The sequence below is a fragment of the Rhododendron vialii genome, chromosome 3a (assembly GCF_030253575.1).
Source record: "Rhododendron vialii isolate Sample 1 chromosome 3a, ASM3025357v1".
NCBI lineage: Eukaryota > Viridiplantae > Streptophyta > Magnoliopsida > Ericales > Ericaceae > Rhododendron > Rhododendron vialii.
The window spans coordinates 31,003,986-31,021,586 of record NC_080559.1 but is presented as its reverse complement, the minus strand read 5'-3'; the positions used below and the strand labels follow the sequence as shown (position 1 = coordinate 31,021,586).

Below are 17,601 nucleotides of genomic sequence, written 5' to 3'. Positions count from 1 at the left end.
CACAAACCCACCGTCGATTTCACCATCGTCGTCGAGTTTGATCTCGATTTCAGTTTGTCGGTTTCCTGATCCTACATGTGTGTGTGTGTGTATGAGAGAGAGAGAGAGAGAAGCGAGGTTCAAAAACCTCGTTGGCCTTGGCGTGCTACTGTAGTAGTCACTGAAGAGACGAGACTGTTGACGAGGCTGTTGGCTATGAGTTTTGAGGGGTTTCACTAGGGGAAGAGGCGAAAGTGAAGAAGTACCGAACCTATTGGAGATGCTCTAATAGATGATAAAAATGAAGCGGTGGGAGTAATATTTAAAGAATCAGTCGGGACACGCCGGGAAAACAAACGAGCCCAGACACATGCGGGCAGCAGTATGTGTAGTGTATACAGTACTACGGTCAATGCAATAATAAATAAAACTATCCTTTCGATATGTTGGTTCTTTTTTTAATTAGACTCTTGATCACGTAACCATCAATTTATTTAAGGAAAAATTTAAAATTAACTCATTGGGCCGATAATAAAAAGTGTGTGAATATATATTAAAAAATATAAAAAATACATAAAAAAATATATTTTTTATTTTCTAATATGCTTATCATCAGCCTATGAATTGACAATAACAAGATAATTTATTTAACACCATATCACGGCATTCTTAACATTTGAATAAACAAAACACTTACGTGCTTACTTTTCTCCCAATTGCGAGCCGAACACATAAACATATGGTACAAGTCTGTCCACGTGGGACTGAGATCTCGTCCAGTGTTTACCCCTCTCCGGATTGGATTAATTTTGGGAGCCTTTTTCGGGTCCACACATATATTGATAAAGATGTTCGTACCTTTTTTTATTAGATTCTCTTTTGGATCTTTTTGATCACATAATGACCGGTATTATTTAGGCTCCGTTTCAGAACACTTTTTTTAAAAATAAATACTTATTTTATATTTTTAAATTTAAAAATAATAAATAAAAAATAATTTTTCAATTTTTTTTTGCACCGTATTAAAGATATCAATGAGATTTATCAAATAAGATCCATATTGATAAAAAATAATTTACATAAACACATAATTTTTAAACTTAAAATTACCTTATTAAAAAATAAGTATTTATTTTGCTTTTCGGAACATAGCCTTAATACGGCATTCTTAGACATTTGATTAAGCAAATCAATACCTAACAAATTACTTACTTTTCACCCAATTGCGAGCCGAACCCATATGCCTATGGTCCTATAGGATTAGGACCTATATACTAGGCTCTTTTTGACTAATTGGTTTATTATTTTTGTATTTATTAGTTTCTTGTTAATTTTTTTTAATTAATAGTTTGACTCGACTAGACGAAAAAGAAAAGTTAAAAATAATGGTTTAAACCTTTTTCTTTTTAACAAAGACAAAAAAATTGACTTATTTTTTGTTTTTATTTAGAAAAATGAATTCTGATAGTAATTTTTTACTTTTAAATTTCTCTCGTCATGACGAAATAATAATTTAAAAAAAATTTGACAAAAAACTAACAAATGCGTTTTTTTAGTAAGAACAACCAATTAATTTAGGCTATTAATAATGTTATTCTCTAAATTTATAACAACACTCCTCAATGGAGTGAAAAAATTAAATCTATATAAAAATTGATAATGTCACTCTCAAAATTGATAATCATATTTTTATTTAGAGATGACATTATAAATTTAAAAAGTAACATTATAGATTTTCTTAATTTATTTAACTAAAAGGCCCCTAGTCTGTCAACGTTCCCCTCCTTAAATTCTTCACTTCACTCCTCCCAAAATTCCGCCCCCATCAACCTATACTAGTCTCTCTCTCTCTTCATCAACAATGGATGAAGAAACGGGGGGAAAACCAATCATGGCGAAACCGTCTGGTTCCTTATTCCGATACAACTCGCCTCTGGTTCAAGTCATCCTCATCGGGCTAGTCTGTTTCTGTTGCCCGGGCATGTACGGCGCCCTATCCGGAATGGGCGGCGGGGGGCAGGTAGACCCCACGGCGGCCAACAACGCCAACACCGCCCTCTACACCATCTTCGCCGTCTTCGGCGTGCTCGGCGGCGGTATCTATAACATCCTCGGCCCGCGGGCCACCCTCTTCGCCGGCTGCTCCACCTACGTCCCCTACGCCGGCTCGTTCCTGTACTATAATCACTACCAGCACCAGTCCTTCGCCATCGTCGCCGGCGCGATCCTCGGCGTCGGCGCCGGACTCCTCTGGGCCGGCCAAGGCGCGATGATGACGTCCTACCCGCCGCCCGATCGAAAGGGCATTTATATCTCTCTGTTCTGGAGCATTTTCAATTTGGGTGGTGTTATCGGTGGATTAATCCCTTTCATTCTGAATTACAGCAGAGGCGAAAACGCCGCCTCCGTCAACGACGGCACTTATATCGGGTTCATGGTTTTCATGTCCATAGGTACTTCTTCTTTTTTTGTTATTAATTCATTGAGCTAATTGTAACTACGTATACGTTTTGGGGAGCAAGTTTGTTGAGGGCTCGTAACTGACCAGTTAGGGCTGCAAATCGAGCAGCTTGAGTTTTAAGCTCGTTCAGAAAACAAGCCGAGCTCAACACTCAAAAGCTTGGCTCGGCTCGTTTATGACCGAGCCAAGCTCGAGCTCGATTTTTAGGCTCATTTAATAAACACGCCGAGCTCGAACACAACAAAACTTGACTCGGCTCATTTGCACCCCTATTGTAACCGCATTCAGTAAGATATGTTGCAGGTTCTAATTGGGGAATCGAACCGTTTATAAATAAACCCAATATACACTCTTTCAATCAAGTATTTACCGATACTCGATTGAGTTAAATTTTGTGTAGTTTCTTAACAAATTAGTTTATGGATAATAAGTTGCTTTGATTAACGATTTAGAACGCGCAACATATTCCACCTTAGCCCTTTGGGCATTTTCTGATGATTAAAAAAAAATACCCCAAGTTAGTGAACAAAATTGCTCAGATTTTGGTGACCATGCTGTGTCATTATTGCATTTGTAGAATGTGCTAAGTACATGACAAACAGAGCACATTATACCAATATATTGGTAATTCATCGCATTGTGCCTAAAATATAGTTACCAAATTATGATCGTTAAACAAAAAAAAGAAAGTTAACATAGGTACTGTTCATTGTTTTCATGTCGATAGGTACTGTTCTTACACTAGCCATACTCCACCCGAGGAAGGTCGTCCGAGACGATGGGTCCAGTTGCACTAACATCAAGTACTCCAGCGTATCAGTCGAAGCTGTTGAAATCTTGAAATTGTTTCTCAATTGGAAGATGCTTTTGATGGTCCCCGCCGCCTGGGCTGGTAACTTCTTCTACAGCTACCAGTTTAATAACGTGAATGGTGCTTTGTTCGATTTAAGAACTAGAGGGTTAAACAATGTGTTCTACTGGGGTGCCCAGATGATTGGCTCTGTGATGATAGGGTACCTAATGGACTTCAGTTTTAAGAGCAGAAGGATGAGGGGACTTGTGGGGATTGGAGTTGTTGCCTTGCTTGGGACTGGGATCTGGGGTGGTGGACTTGCAAATCAGCTCAGGTACTCTCGCAATGATAAGCCTACGAGGCTTGATTTCAAGGACTCTGGGTCTGCTTTTGCGGGGCCATTCGTCTTGTATTTCTCATATGCATTTCTGGATGCCATGTTCCAGAGCATGATTTACTGGGTCATTGGAGCATTAGCCGACGATTCTGAGACCCTCAGCAGGTAACAATTGTTGTTGTGATAAAGATTTTATCATATAGTCGTTTGCTCATGGTGTATGAAACTCTTGATGGTGGGTGCTTTTTTTTCATTGCAGTTAGTCCTATAGATTTTGATCGTAGTTTTTTTTTTCTACCAAAATACTAGTTTAATGGGGTAGTCATATAGTACTATTTGATTGTACCTGTTTAACTCTTGATGTTTGGTTACATGGCGTAGGTATACCGGATTCTATAAGGGAGTGCAGAGTGCGGGGGCAGCAGTTTCTTGGCAAGTTGATTCACACAAGGTGCCATATTTGAACCAGCTGATTGCGAATTGGGTAATGACTACAGTGAGCTATCCATTGTTGGCGGCTCTCGTCCTGTTGGCGGTTAAAGATGACCATAAGGTTGAGGGAGAAGCGAATTCCAAAGGGGCGGATTTTTCACCCGCCATTCCTGCTTCCTTAGATGAGAAATGATGGTGGGCTTAGCAAGTCCACTTAAAGAAACCTATTCTTTCTTCTCGTCTTTGAGTTCTCCCATTTACCTGTATTGTCGTTGAAAGTTGGATTTTCATATAAACTGTAAATGTAGCGCGTAAGAAAGCTCGCAGTGTATCAAAGTGATTGGAAAATACATGCTCGTTACTCTTGAAATCTTTCTAACAAATCTTCAATTTATAAGTTCTGTACTTCTGTTTCTAAGCCTTTTGCTTGTTAAATGTATGCGACTTCTTTCCTTCATACTTTTATGGTGGAATTGGAATGCCTAGTGCCAACAAAGAATTGAAACTCCGTAATTAGAAGGTGTCCAGTAGGTATTTTATTAATGAGCATATAGACCTAATAGTATTATGACATTAAATGTATATACAGGGGGGAATGTAACAAAACTTACGCAAAAAAAACACGGACATTTTTTTTTGGTTCACAAAAAAGAAAGAATGTACATGGCCGCTCGAGAATTATATTTCTAAACTTGTGGAGAGAAAAATACTTTTATTTTCTTTCCAAATCCAACAAGATCCAGCAAATGTGGTATCGATTTCCAAGTTTTCATGATTGCGAAATCATTTGAATCTAATACCACTGATTTGGTGTTTTTTTTTTTAATGAAAACTAAAAAAATTTAATGGCAATTGGGACATTGGCACTTGACCGAAAGTGCGAGAGTTTGACAAGTGAAATCCAGAATATAAACACTAGTGTAAAGGCTAGAGGTGCAAAATGTACTAATCGGGATCGGATCGGTTGACAGAAATCAAATACAGCCCGCCCCATTTCCTTTTCGGATCGGAAGACTGGAACGTGGGAGGCGGGAATACTTTGCTCTACGACGACTTCTCTCCTCCCAAAAAGTCCACCCTCTTCATCCCACCACCAAGCCCATCTCTCTCTCTCTCCTCACCTTCTCTCGCATCACATAATGGATGCAGAAATGGATGAACTGACGGGGGAAGAGCAACCAATGATGCCGAAACCATCTTCTTCTTCTTCCTTACTCAGGTACAATTCCCCCCTGGCCCAAGTACTCCTCATCGGACTAGTCTGTTTCTGCGGCCCCGGCATGTTCAATGCCCTCTCCGGAATGGGTGGCGGAGGCCAAGTGGACCCCACGGCCGCCAACAAAGCCAACACCGCCCTCTACACCACGCTCGCCATCTTCGGCGTGCTCGGCGGCGGGATCTACAACGTCCTCGGCCCACGCGCCACCCTCTTCGCCGGCTGCTCCTCCTACGTCCTTTACGCTGGATCTTTTCTCTACTACAACAGCTATCAGAAGCAGTTCTTTGTCATAGTCGCCGGCGCGCTGCTCGGAGTCGGCGCCGGGCTACTCTGGGCAGGCCAGGGCGCCATGTTGACGTCGTACCCTCCGCCCGATCGAAAGGGGACGTATATATCTCTGTTCTGGAGCATTTTCAATATGGGTGGTGTTATTGGTGGTTTAATCCCATTTATTCTGAATTACAACCGTGGTGAGGAGAGATTATTCCATGCCCCCGGACATAACCACGTGGTGCCTCGGGATTTTCTGCACCACACATTTCAGTATGGGCCACTGAAATGTGTGGTGCAGAAAGCCCTGAGGGCACCACGTGGTTATGCCCTTGGGGCACAGTATAATTTTTCCGTGGTGAGGCCGTGGCCTCTGTCAGCGACGGGACTTAAGGCCCGTTCGGACAAATAAGCCACAGTGGCTTATTTTTTGTCCTTATTCAAATTTTTTTCGTATCACTTGGCTTATTGTCATTTTTTGGGATTATTGCATTCTCACGACAAGAGGAATCTAAAAAGTAAGTAATTTTGACCGAAATTCAATTTTTTTTGAATAAAGATGAAAAAATTGGCTTATTGATGTTTTTTCGTCTTTATTCAAAAAAAATTAGATTTCGGTCAAAATTTTTTACTTTTTAGATTCCTCTTGACGTGAGGATGCAATAATTCCCAAAAAAATAACAATAAGCTAAGTGATACGAAAAAAATTTGAATAATGACAAAAAATAAGCCAAAGTGACTTATTTGTCCGAACACCCCCTTATTTAGGGTTCATGGTTTTCATGTCCATAGGTAGTGTTCTTTTTTCCTCTTTGTGGTGAGTTAATTCGTTAGAAGAAAAGAGCAATGCTATGTTGGTCATATTTGGCGACTCGATTTTGGTGAAGCAATGCTATATGTTTTCAATAGTATTTTGCTATGTTGATCTTATTCGATAAATTTTAATTTGTTCTAAAATACAAAGTTGTCGAAATCATGAAAAATATTATCAATTGAAATACATAGGCAATAGAAACAAAAGAGACAAAAGGAATATCAATCATTCTATAACCATAAACATTTACACTCACATTGGAGCTCACACACACTATATCTTCGGTGTGTGGATTTCACCAAAAGATGTGAATGTGTGTACAATGTTTGTAATCGAATAATACTCCGTAAGAGCATCTTCAACAGTCTCAGTTGCATCCTAAGCAAATTGACTACTCAATACACCAAAATTCTACTTTGACTATTCACAAAATACATCCCTCTCCCAACAGTCTAAGCAAATGCCTACTCAAATCCCAAAACTCCTAAAAAAAATCAAAATCACAAAACCCCTTCCCACTGCCGCCACCATCCCACCGCCGCCACCAGCAGCAGCAACCATACCCACCGTCTGAATCATGTAAAAAACCCACAAATCAGCCCTCAGCTGTAGCCATACCCATCGTCTAAATCATGTCAAAAACCCACAAATCAGCCCTGGAATCAAAAACCCACAAATCAAGTCAAAAACCCACAAACCCAAATCAGTCGAAAACCCACAAACCACAAACCCACCGTCGATTTCACCATCGTCGTTGAGTTTGATCTCGATTTCAGTTTGTCGGTTTGCAGACCCTACATGTGTGTGTGTGTGTGTGTGAGAGAGAGAGAGAGAAGCGAGGCTCAAAAACCTCGCTGGCCTTGGCGTGGTACTGTAGCAGTCACCGAAGAGACGAGACAGTTGACGAGGATGTTGGCCATGAGTTTTGAGGGGTTTCACTAGGGGAAGAGGCGAAAGTGAAGAAGTACCGGACCTATTGGAGATGCTCTAATAGATGATAAAAATGAAACGGTGGGAGTAATATTTAAAGAATCAGTCGGGACACGCCGGGAAAACAAATGAGCCCAGACACATGCGGGTAGCAGTATGTATAGTATATACAGTACTACGGTCAATGCAACAATAAATAAAACTATCCTTTCGATATGTTGGTTCTTTTTTAATTAGACTCTTGATCACGTAACCATCAATTTATTTAAGAAAAATTTTAAAATTAACTCATTGGGCCGATAATAAAAAATGTGTGAACGCATATTAAAGAACGTAAAAAATACATAAAAATATATATATTTTTTATTTTCTAATATGCTTATCGTCAACCTAATGAATTGACAATAGCAAAATAATTTATTTAACACTATATCACGGCATTCTTAAGGAGGTGTTTGGAAGCCTACTTTTTAGCTTTTCATTTTCAGCTTTTTGGCTTTTTGACTTTTTGGATTATGGCCAGAATGTATTTTGAGTAAGGTATGAGTGTTTGGGAGATTGGTGCAGAATGTATTTTGAAATTGTAGTAGTGTTTGGTAGATAATTGTCGAAAATAAATTATGGGTTGGATTTTTATCATATTGCCCTTTGTCTTTATTATTTTCTTATAACAGGTGTAAATATGTTTTTTCTTTACTGTTATTTTTTGAAATTTCATTTCTTTACATGCCACATTCGTTTATTTATTATTTTAATTTATTATTGAATAGTTTAGAATAAATATTCATTGCCATGGTATAAGTAATATTTGGAAAAAAAGTAGTATACTTAATTTAATGATTCTCTAACCGAAAAAACAATAATAAGAGAAACACAAACCCTCAATATTAGCAAATAAAGAAAAGTACAAACTGAAGGGAAAAAAAAAAAAAAGACAAACACACAAGTCCAACATTACACAACTGATTTGGAACAAGTAGAAAAAAAATTGAACACACGATCAAAAAAAATCTTCTCTTCTCTCTTGTCCATTCTCTTTTCTCTTTTCTTTTTCTCTCAAAAAATTTGAACACAACTAATTTGGAACAAGTATCTGGTGTGGATAGCAGAGGTAATGGAATAAATGGGACGGCAGAACAGGTAACTTTGTAGATTACTTGGGGGTATTTTGGTCATTGCAGCGAAAATGGAAAACGGCAAAAATGGGAAAAGCTCCTGGTGGCCAGATTCTCGGATTCTTTTTCTTTTGTCAAAAACGGTGAATGCATTTTGGGAAAATGTGGTTTGAAAAGCCACAGCCAAACAGCCAAAATCCCAAAATGGAAATGCAAAAATGCAAAAAAGCAGTTGCCAAACACCCCCTAACATTTGATTAAACAAAACACTAAACAATTACGTGCTTACTTTTCTCCCAATTGCGAGCCGAACACATAAACATATGGTACAAGTCTGTCCACGTGGGACTGAGATCCCGTCCAGTGTTTACCCCTCTCCGGATTGGATTAATTTTGGGAGCCTTTTTCGGGTCCACACATATATTGATATAAAGATGTTCGTACCTTTTTTTTATTAGATTCTCTTTTTGATCTTTTTTATCACATAAAATGACCGGTATTATTTAGGCCCCATTTCAGAACACTTTTTTTAAAAATAAATATTTATTTCACATTTTCAAACTCAAAAAAAATGTAAATGAAAAATAATTTTTCAATTTTTTTTGCACCATATTAAAGATCTCAATGAAATTTATCAAATAAGATCCATATTGATAGGAAATAATTTACGTAAGCATATAATTTTTAAGTTTGAAGATATTTATTAAAAAATACCTAACAAATACCATATCACGGCATTCTTAGACATTGATTAAGCAAAACAATACCTAACAAATTACTTACTTTTCACCCAATTGCGAGCCGAACCCATACGCCTATGGTCCTATAGGATTAGGACCTATATACTAGGCTCTTTTTGACTAATTGGTTTATTATTTTTGTATTTATTTTTATGGGGAAGAGTTTGAGCGAATTCTGACCATTTATTACAACAATAGACGGCTAGAGATTGGTTGTGTGTTGTGTTTTACACAACCGTTATGTGTGTAGCACTTTTGTAGTTAGTTCAAAAATGCTACTTGCACAATCGTTGTGTTGATTGTGTATGTAATTCTGACCGTTCAGATGTATTTGGACGGTTTAAATTTTAGAAAAACTCTTCAAAGGAAAAGATTAATTTTTATGGGGAAGAGTTTGAGCGAATTCTGACAATTTATTACAACAATAGACTGTTAGAGATTGGTTGTGTGTTGTGTTTTACACAACCGTTATGTGTGTAGCACTTTTGTTATTAGTTTCATGTCAATTTTTTTTAATTAATAGTTTGACTCGACTAGAAGAAAAAGAAAAATAAAAAATAATGGTTTAAACCTTTTTCTTTTTAACAAAGACAAAAAAATTGACTTATTTTTTGTTTTTATTCAGAAAAATGAATTCCGATCGTAATTTTGTACTTTTAGATTTCTCTCGTCATGACGAAACAATAATTTAAAAAAAAATTTGATAAAAAACTAACAAATGCGTTTTTTAAGTAAGAACAACCAATTAATTTAGGCTATTAATAATGTTACTTTCTAAATTTATAATAACACTTCCCAATGGAGTGACAAAATTAAATCTATATAAAAATTGATTATGTCTCTCTCAAAATTGATAATCGCATTTTTATTTAGAGATGACATTATAAATTTAAAAAGATTTTCTTCATTTATTTAGCCAAAAGGCCCCTAGTCTGTCAACGTTCCCCTCCTTAAATTCTTCACTTCACTCCCAAAATTCCACCCACATCAACCTATACTTCTCTCTCTCTCTCTCTCTCTCTCTCTCTCTCTTCATCAATAATGGATGAAGAAACGGGGGGAAAACCAATCATGGCGAAACCGTCTCGTTCCTTATTCCGATACAACTCGCCTCTGGTTCAAGTCATCCTCATCGGGCTAGTCTGTTTCTGTTGCCCGGGCATGTTCAACGCCCTATCCGGAATGGGCGGCGGGGGGCAGGTAGACCCCACGGCGGCCAACAACGCCAACACCGCCCTCTACACCACCTTCGCCGTCTTCGGCGTGCTCGGCGGCGGGATCTATAACATCCTCGGCCCGCGGGCCACCCTCTTCGCCGGCTGCTCCACCTACGTCCTCTACGCCGGCTCGTTCCTGTACTATAATCACTACCAGCACCAGTCCTTCGCCATCGTCGCCGGCGCTATCCTCGGCGTCGGCGCCGGACTCCTCTGGGCCGGCCAAGGCGCGATGATGACGTCCTACCCGCCGCCCGATCGAAAGGGCATTTATATCTCTCTGTTCTGGAGCATTTTCAATTTGGGTGGTGTTATCGGTGGATTAATCCCTTTCATTCTGAATTACAACAGAGGCGAAAACGCCGCCTCCGTCAACGACGGCACTTATATCGGGTTCATGGTTTTCATGTCCATAGGTACTTCTTCTTTTTTGTTATTAATTCATTGAAAAAGAGCAATGCTATGCTAATTGTAACTACGTATACGTTTTGGGGAGCAAGTTTGTTGAGGGCTCGAAACTGATCAGTTAGGGCTGCAAATCGAGCAGCTTGAGTTTTAAGCTCGTTCAGAAAACGAGCCGAGCTCAACACTCAAAAGCTTGGCTCGGCTCGTTTATGACCAAGCCAAGCTCGAGCTCGATTTTTAGGCTCATTTAATAAACACGCCGAGCTCGAACACAACAAAACTTGACTGGCTCATTTGCACCCCTATTTGCACCCCTACAGTAACCACATTCAGTAAGATATGTTGCAGGTTTTAATTGGGGAATCGAACCGTTTATAAATAAACCCAATATACACTCTTTCAATCAAGTATTTACCGATACTCGATTGAGTTAAATTTTGTGTAGTTCCTTAACAAATTAGTTTATGGATAATAACTTGCTTTGATTAACGATTTAGAACGCGCAACATATTCCACCTTAGCCCTTTGGGCATTTTCTGATGATTAAAAAAAAATACCCCAAGTTAGTGAACAAAATTGCTCAGATTTTGGTGACTATGTTGTGTCATTATTGCATTTGTAGAATGTGCTAAGTACATGACAAACAGAGCACATTATACCAATATATTGGTAATTCATCGCATTGTGCCTAAAATATAGTTACCAAATTATGATCGTTAAACAAAAAAAAGAAAGTTAACATAGGTACTGTTCATTGTTTTCATGTCGATAGGTACTGTTCTTACACTAGCCATACTCCACCCGAGGAAGGTCGTCCGAGACGATGGGTCCAGTTGCACTAACATCAAATACTCCAGCGTATCAGTCGAAGCTGTTGAAATCTTGAAACTGTTTCTCAATTGGAAGATGCTTTTGATGGTCCCCGCGGCCTGGGCTAGTAACTTCTTCTACAGCTACCAGTTTAATAACGTGAATGGTGCTTTGTTCGATTTAAGAACTAGAGGGTTAAACAATGTGTTCTACTGGGGTGCCCAGATGATTGGCTCTGTGATGATAGGGTACCTAATGGACTTCAGTTTTAAGAGCAGAAGGATGAGGGGACTTGTGGGGATTGGAGTTGTTGCCTTGCTTGGGACTGGGATCTGGGGTGGTGGACTTGCAAATCAGCTCAGGTACTCTCGCAATGATAAGCCGACGCGGCTTGATTTCAAGGACTCTGGGTCTGCTTTTGCGGGGCCATTCGTCTTGTATTTCTCTTATGGGTTACTGGATGCCATGTTCCAGAGCATGATTTACTGGGTCATTGGAGCATTAGCCGACGATTCTGAGACCCTCAGCAGGTAACAATTGTTGTTGTGATAAAGATTTTATCATATAGTCGTTTGCTCATGGTGTATGAAACTCTTGATGGTGGGTGCTTTTTTTTCATTGCAGTTAGTCGTATAGATTTTGATCGTAGTTTTTTTTTCTACCAAAATACTAGTTTAACGGGGTAGTCATATAGTACTATTTGATTGTACCTGTTTAACTCTTGATGTTTGGTTACATGGCGTAGGTATACCGGATTCTATAAGGGAGTGCAGAGTGCGGGGGGAGCAGTTGCTTGGCAAGTTGATTCACACAAGGTGCCACATTTGAACCAGCTGATTGCGAATTGGGTAATGACTACGGTGAGCTATCCATTGTTGGCGGCTCTCGTCCTGTTGGCAGTTAAAGACGACCATAAGGTTGAGGGAGAAGCGAATTCCAAAGGGGCGGATTTTTCACCCGCCATTCCTGCTTCCAAAGATGAGAAATGATGGTGGGCTTAGCAAGTCCACTTAAAAGAAACCTATTCTTTCTTCTCGTCTTTGTGTTCTCCCATTTGCCTGTATTGTCGTTGAAAGTTGGATTTTCATATAAACTGTAAATGTAGCGCGTAAGAAAGCTCGCAGTGTATCAAAGTGATTGGAAAATACATGCTCGTTACTCTTGAAATCTTTCTAACAAATCTTCAATTTATAAGTTCTGTACTTCTGTTTCTAAGCCTTTTGCTTGTTAAATGTATGCGACTTCTTTCCTTCATACTTTTATGGTGGAATTGGAATGCCTAGTGCCAACAAAGAATTGAAGCTCCGTAATTAGAAGGTAAAAAAAGTGTGTCCAGTAGTTATTTTATTAATGAGCATATAGACCTAATAGTATTATGACATTAAATGTATATACATGGGGGAATGTAACAAAACTTATGCACAAAAAAATACGGACATTTTTTTTTGGTTCACAAAAAAGAAAGAATGTACATGGCTACTCGAGAATTATATTTCTAAACTTGTGGAGAGAAAAATACTTTTATTTTCTTTCCAAATCCAACAAGATCCAGCAAATGTGGTATCGATTTTCAAGTTTTCATGATTGCGAAATCATTTGAATCTAATACCACTGATTTGGTGTTTTTTTTTTTTTAATGAAAACTAAAAAAATTTAATGGCAATTGGGACATTGACACTTGACCGAAAGTGTGAGAGCTTGACAAGTGAAATCTAGAATATAAGAGGCAAAAGTAACACTAGTGTAAAGGCTAGAGGTGCAAAATGTACTAATCGGGATCGGATCGGTTGACAGAAATCAAATACAGCCCGCCCCATTTCCTTTTCGGATCGGAAGACTGGAACGTGGGAGGCGGGAATACTTGCTCAACGACGACTTCTCTCCTCCCAAAAAGTCCACCCTCTTCATCCCACCACCAAGCCCATCTCTCTCTCTCTCTCTCTCTCACCTTCTCTCGCATCACATAATGGATGCAGAAATGGATGAACTGACGGGGGAAGAGCAACCAATGATGCCGAAACCATCTTCTTCTTCTTCCTTACTCAGGTACAATTCCCCCCTGGCCCAAGTACTCCTCATCGGACTAGTCTGTTTCTGCGGCCCCGGCATGTTCAATGCCCTCTCCGGAATGGGTGGCGGAGGCCAAGTGGACCCCACGGCCGCCAACAAAGCCAACACCGCCCTCTACATCACGCTCGCCGTCTTCGGCGTGCTCGGCGGCGGGATCTACAACGTCCTCGGCCCACGCGCCACCCTCTTCGCCGGCTGCTCCTCCTACGTCCTTTACGCTGGATCTTTTCTCTACTACAACAGCTATCAGAACCAGTTCTTTGTCATAGTCGCCGGCGCGCTGCTCGGAGCCGGCGCCGGGCTACTCTGGGCAGGCCAGGGCGCCATGTTGACGTCGTACCCTCCGCCCGATCGAAAGGGGACGTATATATCCCTGTTCTGGAGCATTTTCAATATGGGTGGTGTTATTGGTGGTTTAATCCCATTTATTCTGAATTACAACCGTGGTGAGGCCGCGGCCTCCGTCAGCGACGGGACTTATTTGGGGTTCATGGTTTTCATGTCCATAGGTAGTGTTCTTTTTTCCTCTTTGTGGTGAGTTAATTCGTTAGAAGAAAAGAGCAATGCTATGTTGGTCATATTTGGCGACTCGATTTTGGTGAAGCAATGCTATATGTTTTCAATAGTATTTGGCAACCACATTATGGGTGAAGCAAAATTAAGCAATGCTATGTTTTTCATATTTGGAACTTCATTTTTGTGATAAGGTTATGTTTCACCATTGCATCGGTAGCATTTTTAGTGCACTCCTCATAAATGGCTCCTAAAATAAATTCTAAGGAGGACATGAGAGTGACCAATTTGTGTTATAAGATTCGCTAATTAAAGAATTGTTCGTTTAGGAGTGAATGATGTGCTTCAATACAATAGCCAAACTATTGTGTTAATAATGTATAGATATCTATTTATAAGAAAATAAAGTGTTCATCCACTCTCTTGTTCGATTTCACTCTTGGCTCCTATGTGGGTTGCTAGATTTATGACCAGACTCTTTACAAAGTTTTGTTAAGAAGGAGACTATTTATGGAGCCCATTGGAGTATTAAAATGACATGTATTATCTAAATTAATTCGCAACTCTCACTGGACACACTCGTAGAATGCGCTCAACAACCCATCAGTATGTTGGGGGCGTTATAGAAAAAGAACTAACATAGGTACTGTTCATGGTTTTCATGTTGATAGGTACTGTTCTTACGCTAGCCATTCTCCACCCGAGTAAAGTGGTTCGAGATGATGGGTCTAGTTGCACTAACATCAAGTACTCCAGTGTATCTATCGAAATTGTTCAGATTCTAAAGTTGTTTTTGAATTGGAAGATGCTATTGATGGTTCCCGCGGCATGGGCTAGTAACTTCTTCTACACCTACCAGTTTAATAATGTGAATGGGGTTTTGTTCAATTTGAGGACTAGAGGGTTAAACAATGTGTTCTATTGGGGTGCCCAAATGTTTGGGTCTGTGATGATTGGGTATCTAATGGACTTCAGTTTTAAGAGCAGAAGGATGAGGGGACTTGTGGGGATTGGGGTTGTTGCTTTGCTTGGGACTGGGATTTGGGCTGGTGGACTTGTTAATCAACTCGGGTACTCTCGCAATCAGATGCCGACGAGGCTTGATTTCAAGGAATCTGGGTCTGCTTTTGCGGGGCCGTTCATCTTGTATTTCTCTTTTGGGTTACTGGATGCCATGTTCCAGAGCATGATTTACTGGGTCATTGGAGCATTAGCCGACGATTCTGAGACCCTTAGCAGGTTCTTTGATCACCATTTTCCACCATTACTGCACAAACTCATGAAGGGTTTATCATATAGTCATTTGCTCATGGTTTATTAACTCTTGATGGTGATCGTAATTTTTTTTAATCAAAGTACTAATTAAGGGTTAGTCATATTGTATTTGCTTGTACTTCTTTAACTCTCGATGTTTGGTTATATGGTGTAGGTATACCGGATTCTATAAGGGAGTGCAAAGTGCGGGGGGAGCAGTTGCTTGGCAAGTTGATGTGCACAAGGTGCCATTTTTGAACCAGCTGATTGCGAATTGGGTGATGACTACAGTGAGCTATCCATTGTTGGTGGTTCTCGTCCTATTGGCGGTTAAAGATTACCATAAGGTTGAGGGAGAAGGGAATTCCAAAGGGGCGGATTTTTCACCAGCCATTCCTGCTTTCAAAGATGAAACTGATGGTGGGCGTAGGAAGTGCATTTAAAACACCTGTCCTTTCTTCTTCCGTATTTGCCCGTAGTTGATTTTTTTATATGAACTGTAAATGTAGTGCGTTGTAAATCACAGTGTATCAAAGTTTGGCAGTTTGCCGGATTCATTGGAAATACATGCTCGTTATTCTCAATTCTTTCTAGCAAATCTCCAATTAATAAGTTCTAGTTATGTGTTTCTAAGTTTTTTTTTTCTTGATAAATGTATTCTATTCGTGGCATACTTGTGTGCTTTTTTGGAGAGCCATTATTCCTTAATCTAAGTGAAGAGGCACAAAAATATCACCTGTTATGTATGCTTTGTGGGTTCTGACACCCTTATACCTGGCTTATTGTAATAGATGACTGTGATTATGTCATGGTACAGTAGAGTTCCTCTACCACTTGATTTTGTTGTCCTAAATTGTAGAAGCAAGCTAATTAGTACTGCAGAGTAGCATATGCATTAGCCATTCAAGCTTTAAAGAGATTTGATGGATCAGTAGGAGGCCAAAGCCAAGCTGCTCTAACCAATTTGTAAAAAAATCTAAAGCCCCAGTAAATGTTGCTTTCCAATACATTCATGCGATGAGTTGTAGGATCGTGTATTGCAATTGCAGACTTGCTTTCCAGAAAAAAAAATGCCATCATTGCTCTTTGCTAAGCTTCAAGGGGACAAGAATCTTGTGCCAGTATCAATGGTGACATTATTTCATTTGTTTTCTATACTATAGTTGTTCTTTTCACCCGATTAGGATATAGTTCACGTTGTACCCAAAGGTGGCAACTATCTGATAACGATTGTGGCTAAACTTCAACCATTTATGGTGAAGTATGAGTCTGTTGGCATTTGTGGAGAAACGAAATTGAAGATATATTTGGCTTAATACTTCAAAAGTAAATATGTATTGCCAACAGTGATTACCATTGCAGTTCTGAATCTTTTGATATTGCTGTTGCTATGTCGAAATCTGTAGCTTTGGTGCTCATGTTTCATATGTCCAGTTCAAGTGGTATAGTATTTCAGAGGATTTCCCTGTTGATGTTTGGGTTGAGATTGTTGGTTAATGCTTTCATGCTTTGTATGTTATTCCCTCTTTAGATGCTGTAATAACCTCTCTATCTTTTTTTATGTAGTAATAAAATTAACAATGAAACTGATGCTTCATGAAAACTTGATCTGCCAGAAAGTGAGTTTGGGGAAACAAGTGATAAGATGGACAGAGAGCTAGAGTCGGGCATGCCATTGCTCTTCACTTTTAAAGGTGAGTCGGGGGGAAACCATTTTGCATGCACGAGGCAGCTGATTGATTGTACAGTACCAATACATAATATTGCATTTTCTTAGTAAACTTGAGTTTTTTTTCCTTCTAAATTTGTCCGGGTAGAGGATTCTATGTCACATTGTTATTCACTAAGCTTCCAAGGGGAAAAGATTGTTGTGGCAGTTTTGATGGATTGTTCTGCTTCTGTTTTTTGTTCTTTTCACCTGACCTGACTATGATATAATTCTAGTTGTCATCTGATGATGACCTTGAGCTGTTAACTAATGTGCCGTTTGTCTCTTCTAAACTCGGTGAGCTGTTGCAATCTGCTGGCATTTGTTGATGAAGGGGCTTCAACACATAATTGGCTTTCAGTACTTAAAAGTGATCAATCTGGTGCTTTAATCGGATGCTGCAATCTGGCATTGCGGCTTTGTGCTCCTGGTTACTTTGACTGACTGACAGTTTGGTGCAATTCCGATATGCTGCTGATATCTTAAACGGTGTCCAGTTTTGGTGCATTTCAGTGATTTCCCCGTTGAAAATTA

The 17,601-nt window shown here is 39.5% G+C and overlaps 3 protein-coding genes across 4 annotated transcripts; all 3 read left to right on the top strand.

Annotated features, from left to right (window-relative positions):
• The first annotated feature begins 1,754 nt into the window (after positions 1 to 1,754).
• Positions 1,755 to 4,420, top strand: LOC131319906 (UNC93-like protein 1). The gene is made up of 3 exons (XM_058350347.1): positions 1,755 to 2,432; positions 3,168 to 3,735; positions 3,952 to 4,420. Exons 1-3 carry the CDS (start codon positions 1,841 to 1,843, stop codon positions 4,193 to 4,195), a joined length of 1,404 nt encoding a protein of 467 aa, XP_058206330.1. The 5' UTR covers positions 1,755 to 1,840; the 3' UTR covers positions 4,196 to 4,420.
• A 5,652-nt stretch (positions 4,421 to 10,072) lies between these two features.
• On the top strand, positions 10,073 to 12,689 carry LOC131319905 (UNC93-like protein 1). 2 transcript variants are annotated; one of them, XM_058350346.1, is made up of 4 exons: positions 10,073 to 10,723; positions 11,485 to 12,052; positions 12,268 to 12,525; positions 12,576 to 12,689. In XM_058350346.1, exons 1-3 carry the CDS (start codon positions 10,132 to 10,134, stop codon positions 12,509 to 12,511), a joined length of 1,404 nt encoding a protein of 467 aa, XP_058206329.1. In that variant the 5' UTR covers positions 10,073 to 10,131; the 3' UTR covers positions 12,512 to 12,525; positions 12,576 to 12,689. The 2 variants fall into 2 exon arrangements, with proteins under 2 accessions (XP_058206329.1, XP_058206328.1); XM_058350345.1 differs by having other exon boundaries at positions 12,268 to 12,689.
• A 672-nt stretch (positions 12,690 to 13,361) lies between these two features.
• LOC131319904 (UNC93-like protein 1) lies at positions 13,362 to 15,943 on the top strand. Its single transcript, XM_058350343.1, has 3 exons — positions 13,362 to 14,101; positions 14,777 to 15,344; positions 15,535 to 15,943. The coding sequence occupies exons 1-3, from the start codon at positions 13,489 to 13,491 to the stop codon at positions 15,800 to 15,802; spliced, it is 1,449 nt and encodes a 482-aa protein (XP_058206326.1). The 5' UTR covers positions 13,362 to 13,488; the 3' UTR covers positions 15,803 to 15,943.
• The last annotated feature ends 1,658 nt before the right edge of the window (positions 15,944 to 17,601 follow it).

Bases quoted from the DNA above. Each gene is read 5' to 3' on its own strand.
- LOC131319906 (XM_058350347.1), top strand. From the start codon at position 1,841: ATGGATGAAGAAACGGGGGGAAAACCAATCATGGCGAAACCGTCTGGT. The intron at 2,433-3,167 runs GTACTTCTTCTT...TCATGTCGATAG, and splicing joins CATGGTTTTCATGTCCATAG to GTACTGTTCTTACACTAGCC. The intron at 3,736-3,951 runs GTAACAATTGTT...TACATGGCGTAG, and splicing joins GATTCTGAGACCCTCAGCAG to GTATACCGGATTCTATAAGG.
- LOC131319905 (XM_058350346.1), top strand. From the start codon at position 10,132: ATGGATGAAGAAACGGGGGGAAAACCAATCATGGCGAAACCGTCTCGT. The intron at 10,724-11,484 runs GTACTTCTTCTT...TCATGTCGATAG, and splicing joins CATGGTTTTCATGTCCATAG to GTACTGTTCTTACACTAGCC. The intron at 12,053-12,267 runs GTAACAATTGTT...TACATGGCGTAG, and splicing joins GATTCTGAGACCCTCAGCAG to GTATACCGGATTCTATAAGG.
- LOC131319904 (XM_058350343.1), top strand. From the start codon at position 13,489: ATGGATGCAGAAATGGATGAACTGACGGGGGAAGAGCAACCAATGATG. The intron at 14,102-14,776 runs GTAGTGTTCTTT...TCATGTTGATAG, and splicing joins CATGGTTTTCATGTCCATAG to GTACTGTTCTTACGCTAGCC. The intron at 15,345-15,534 runs GTTCTTTGATCA...TATATGGTGTAG, and splicing joins GATTCTGAGACCCTTAGCAG to GTATACCGGATTCTATAAGG.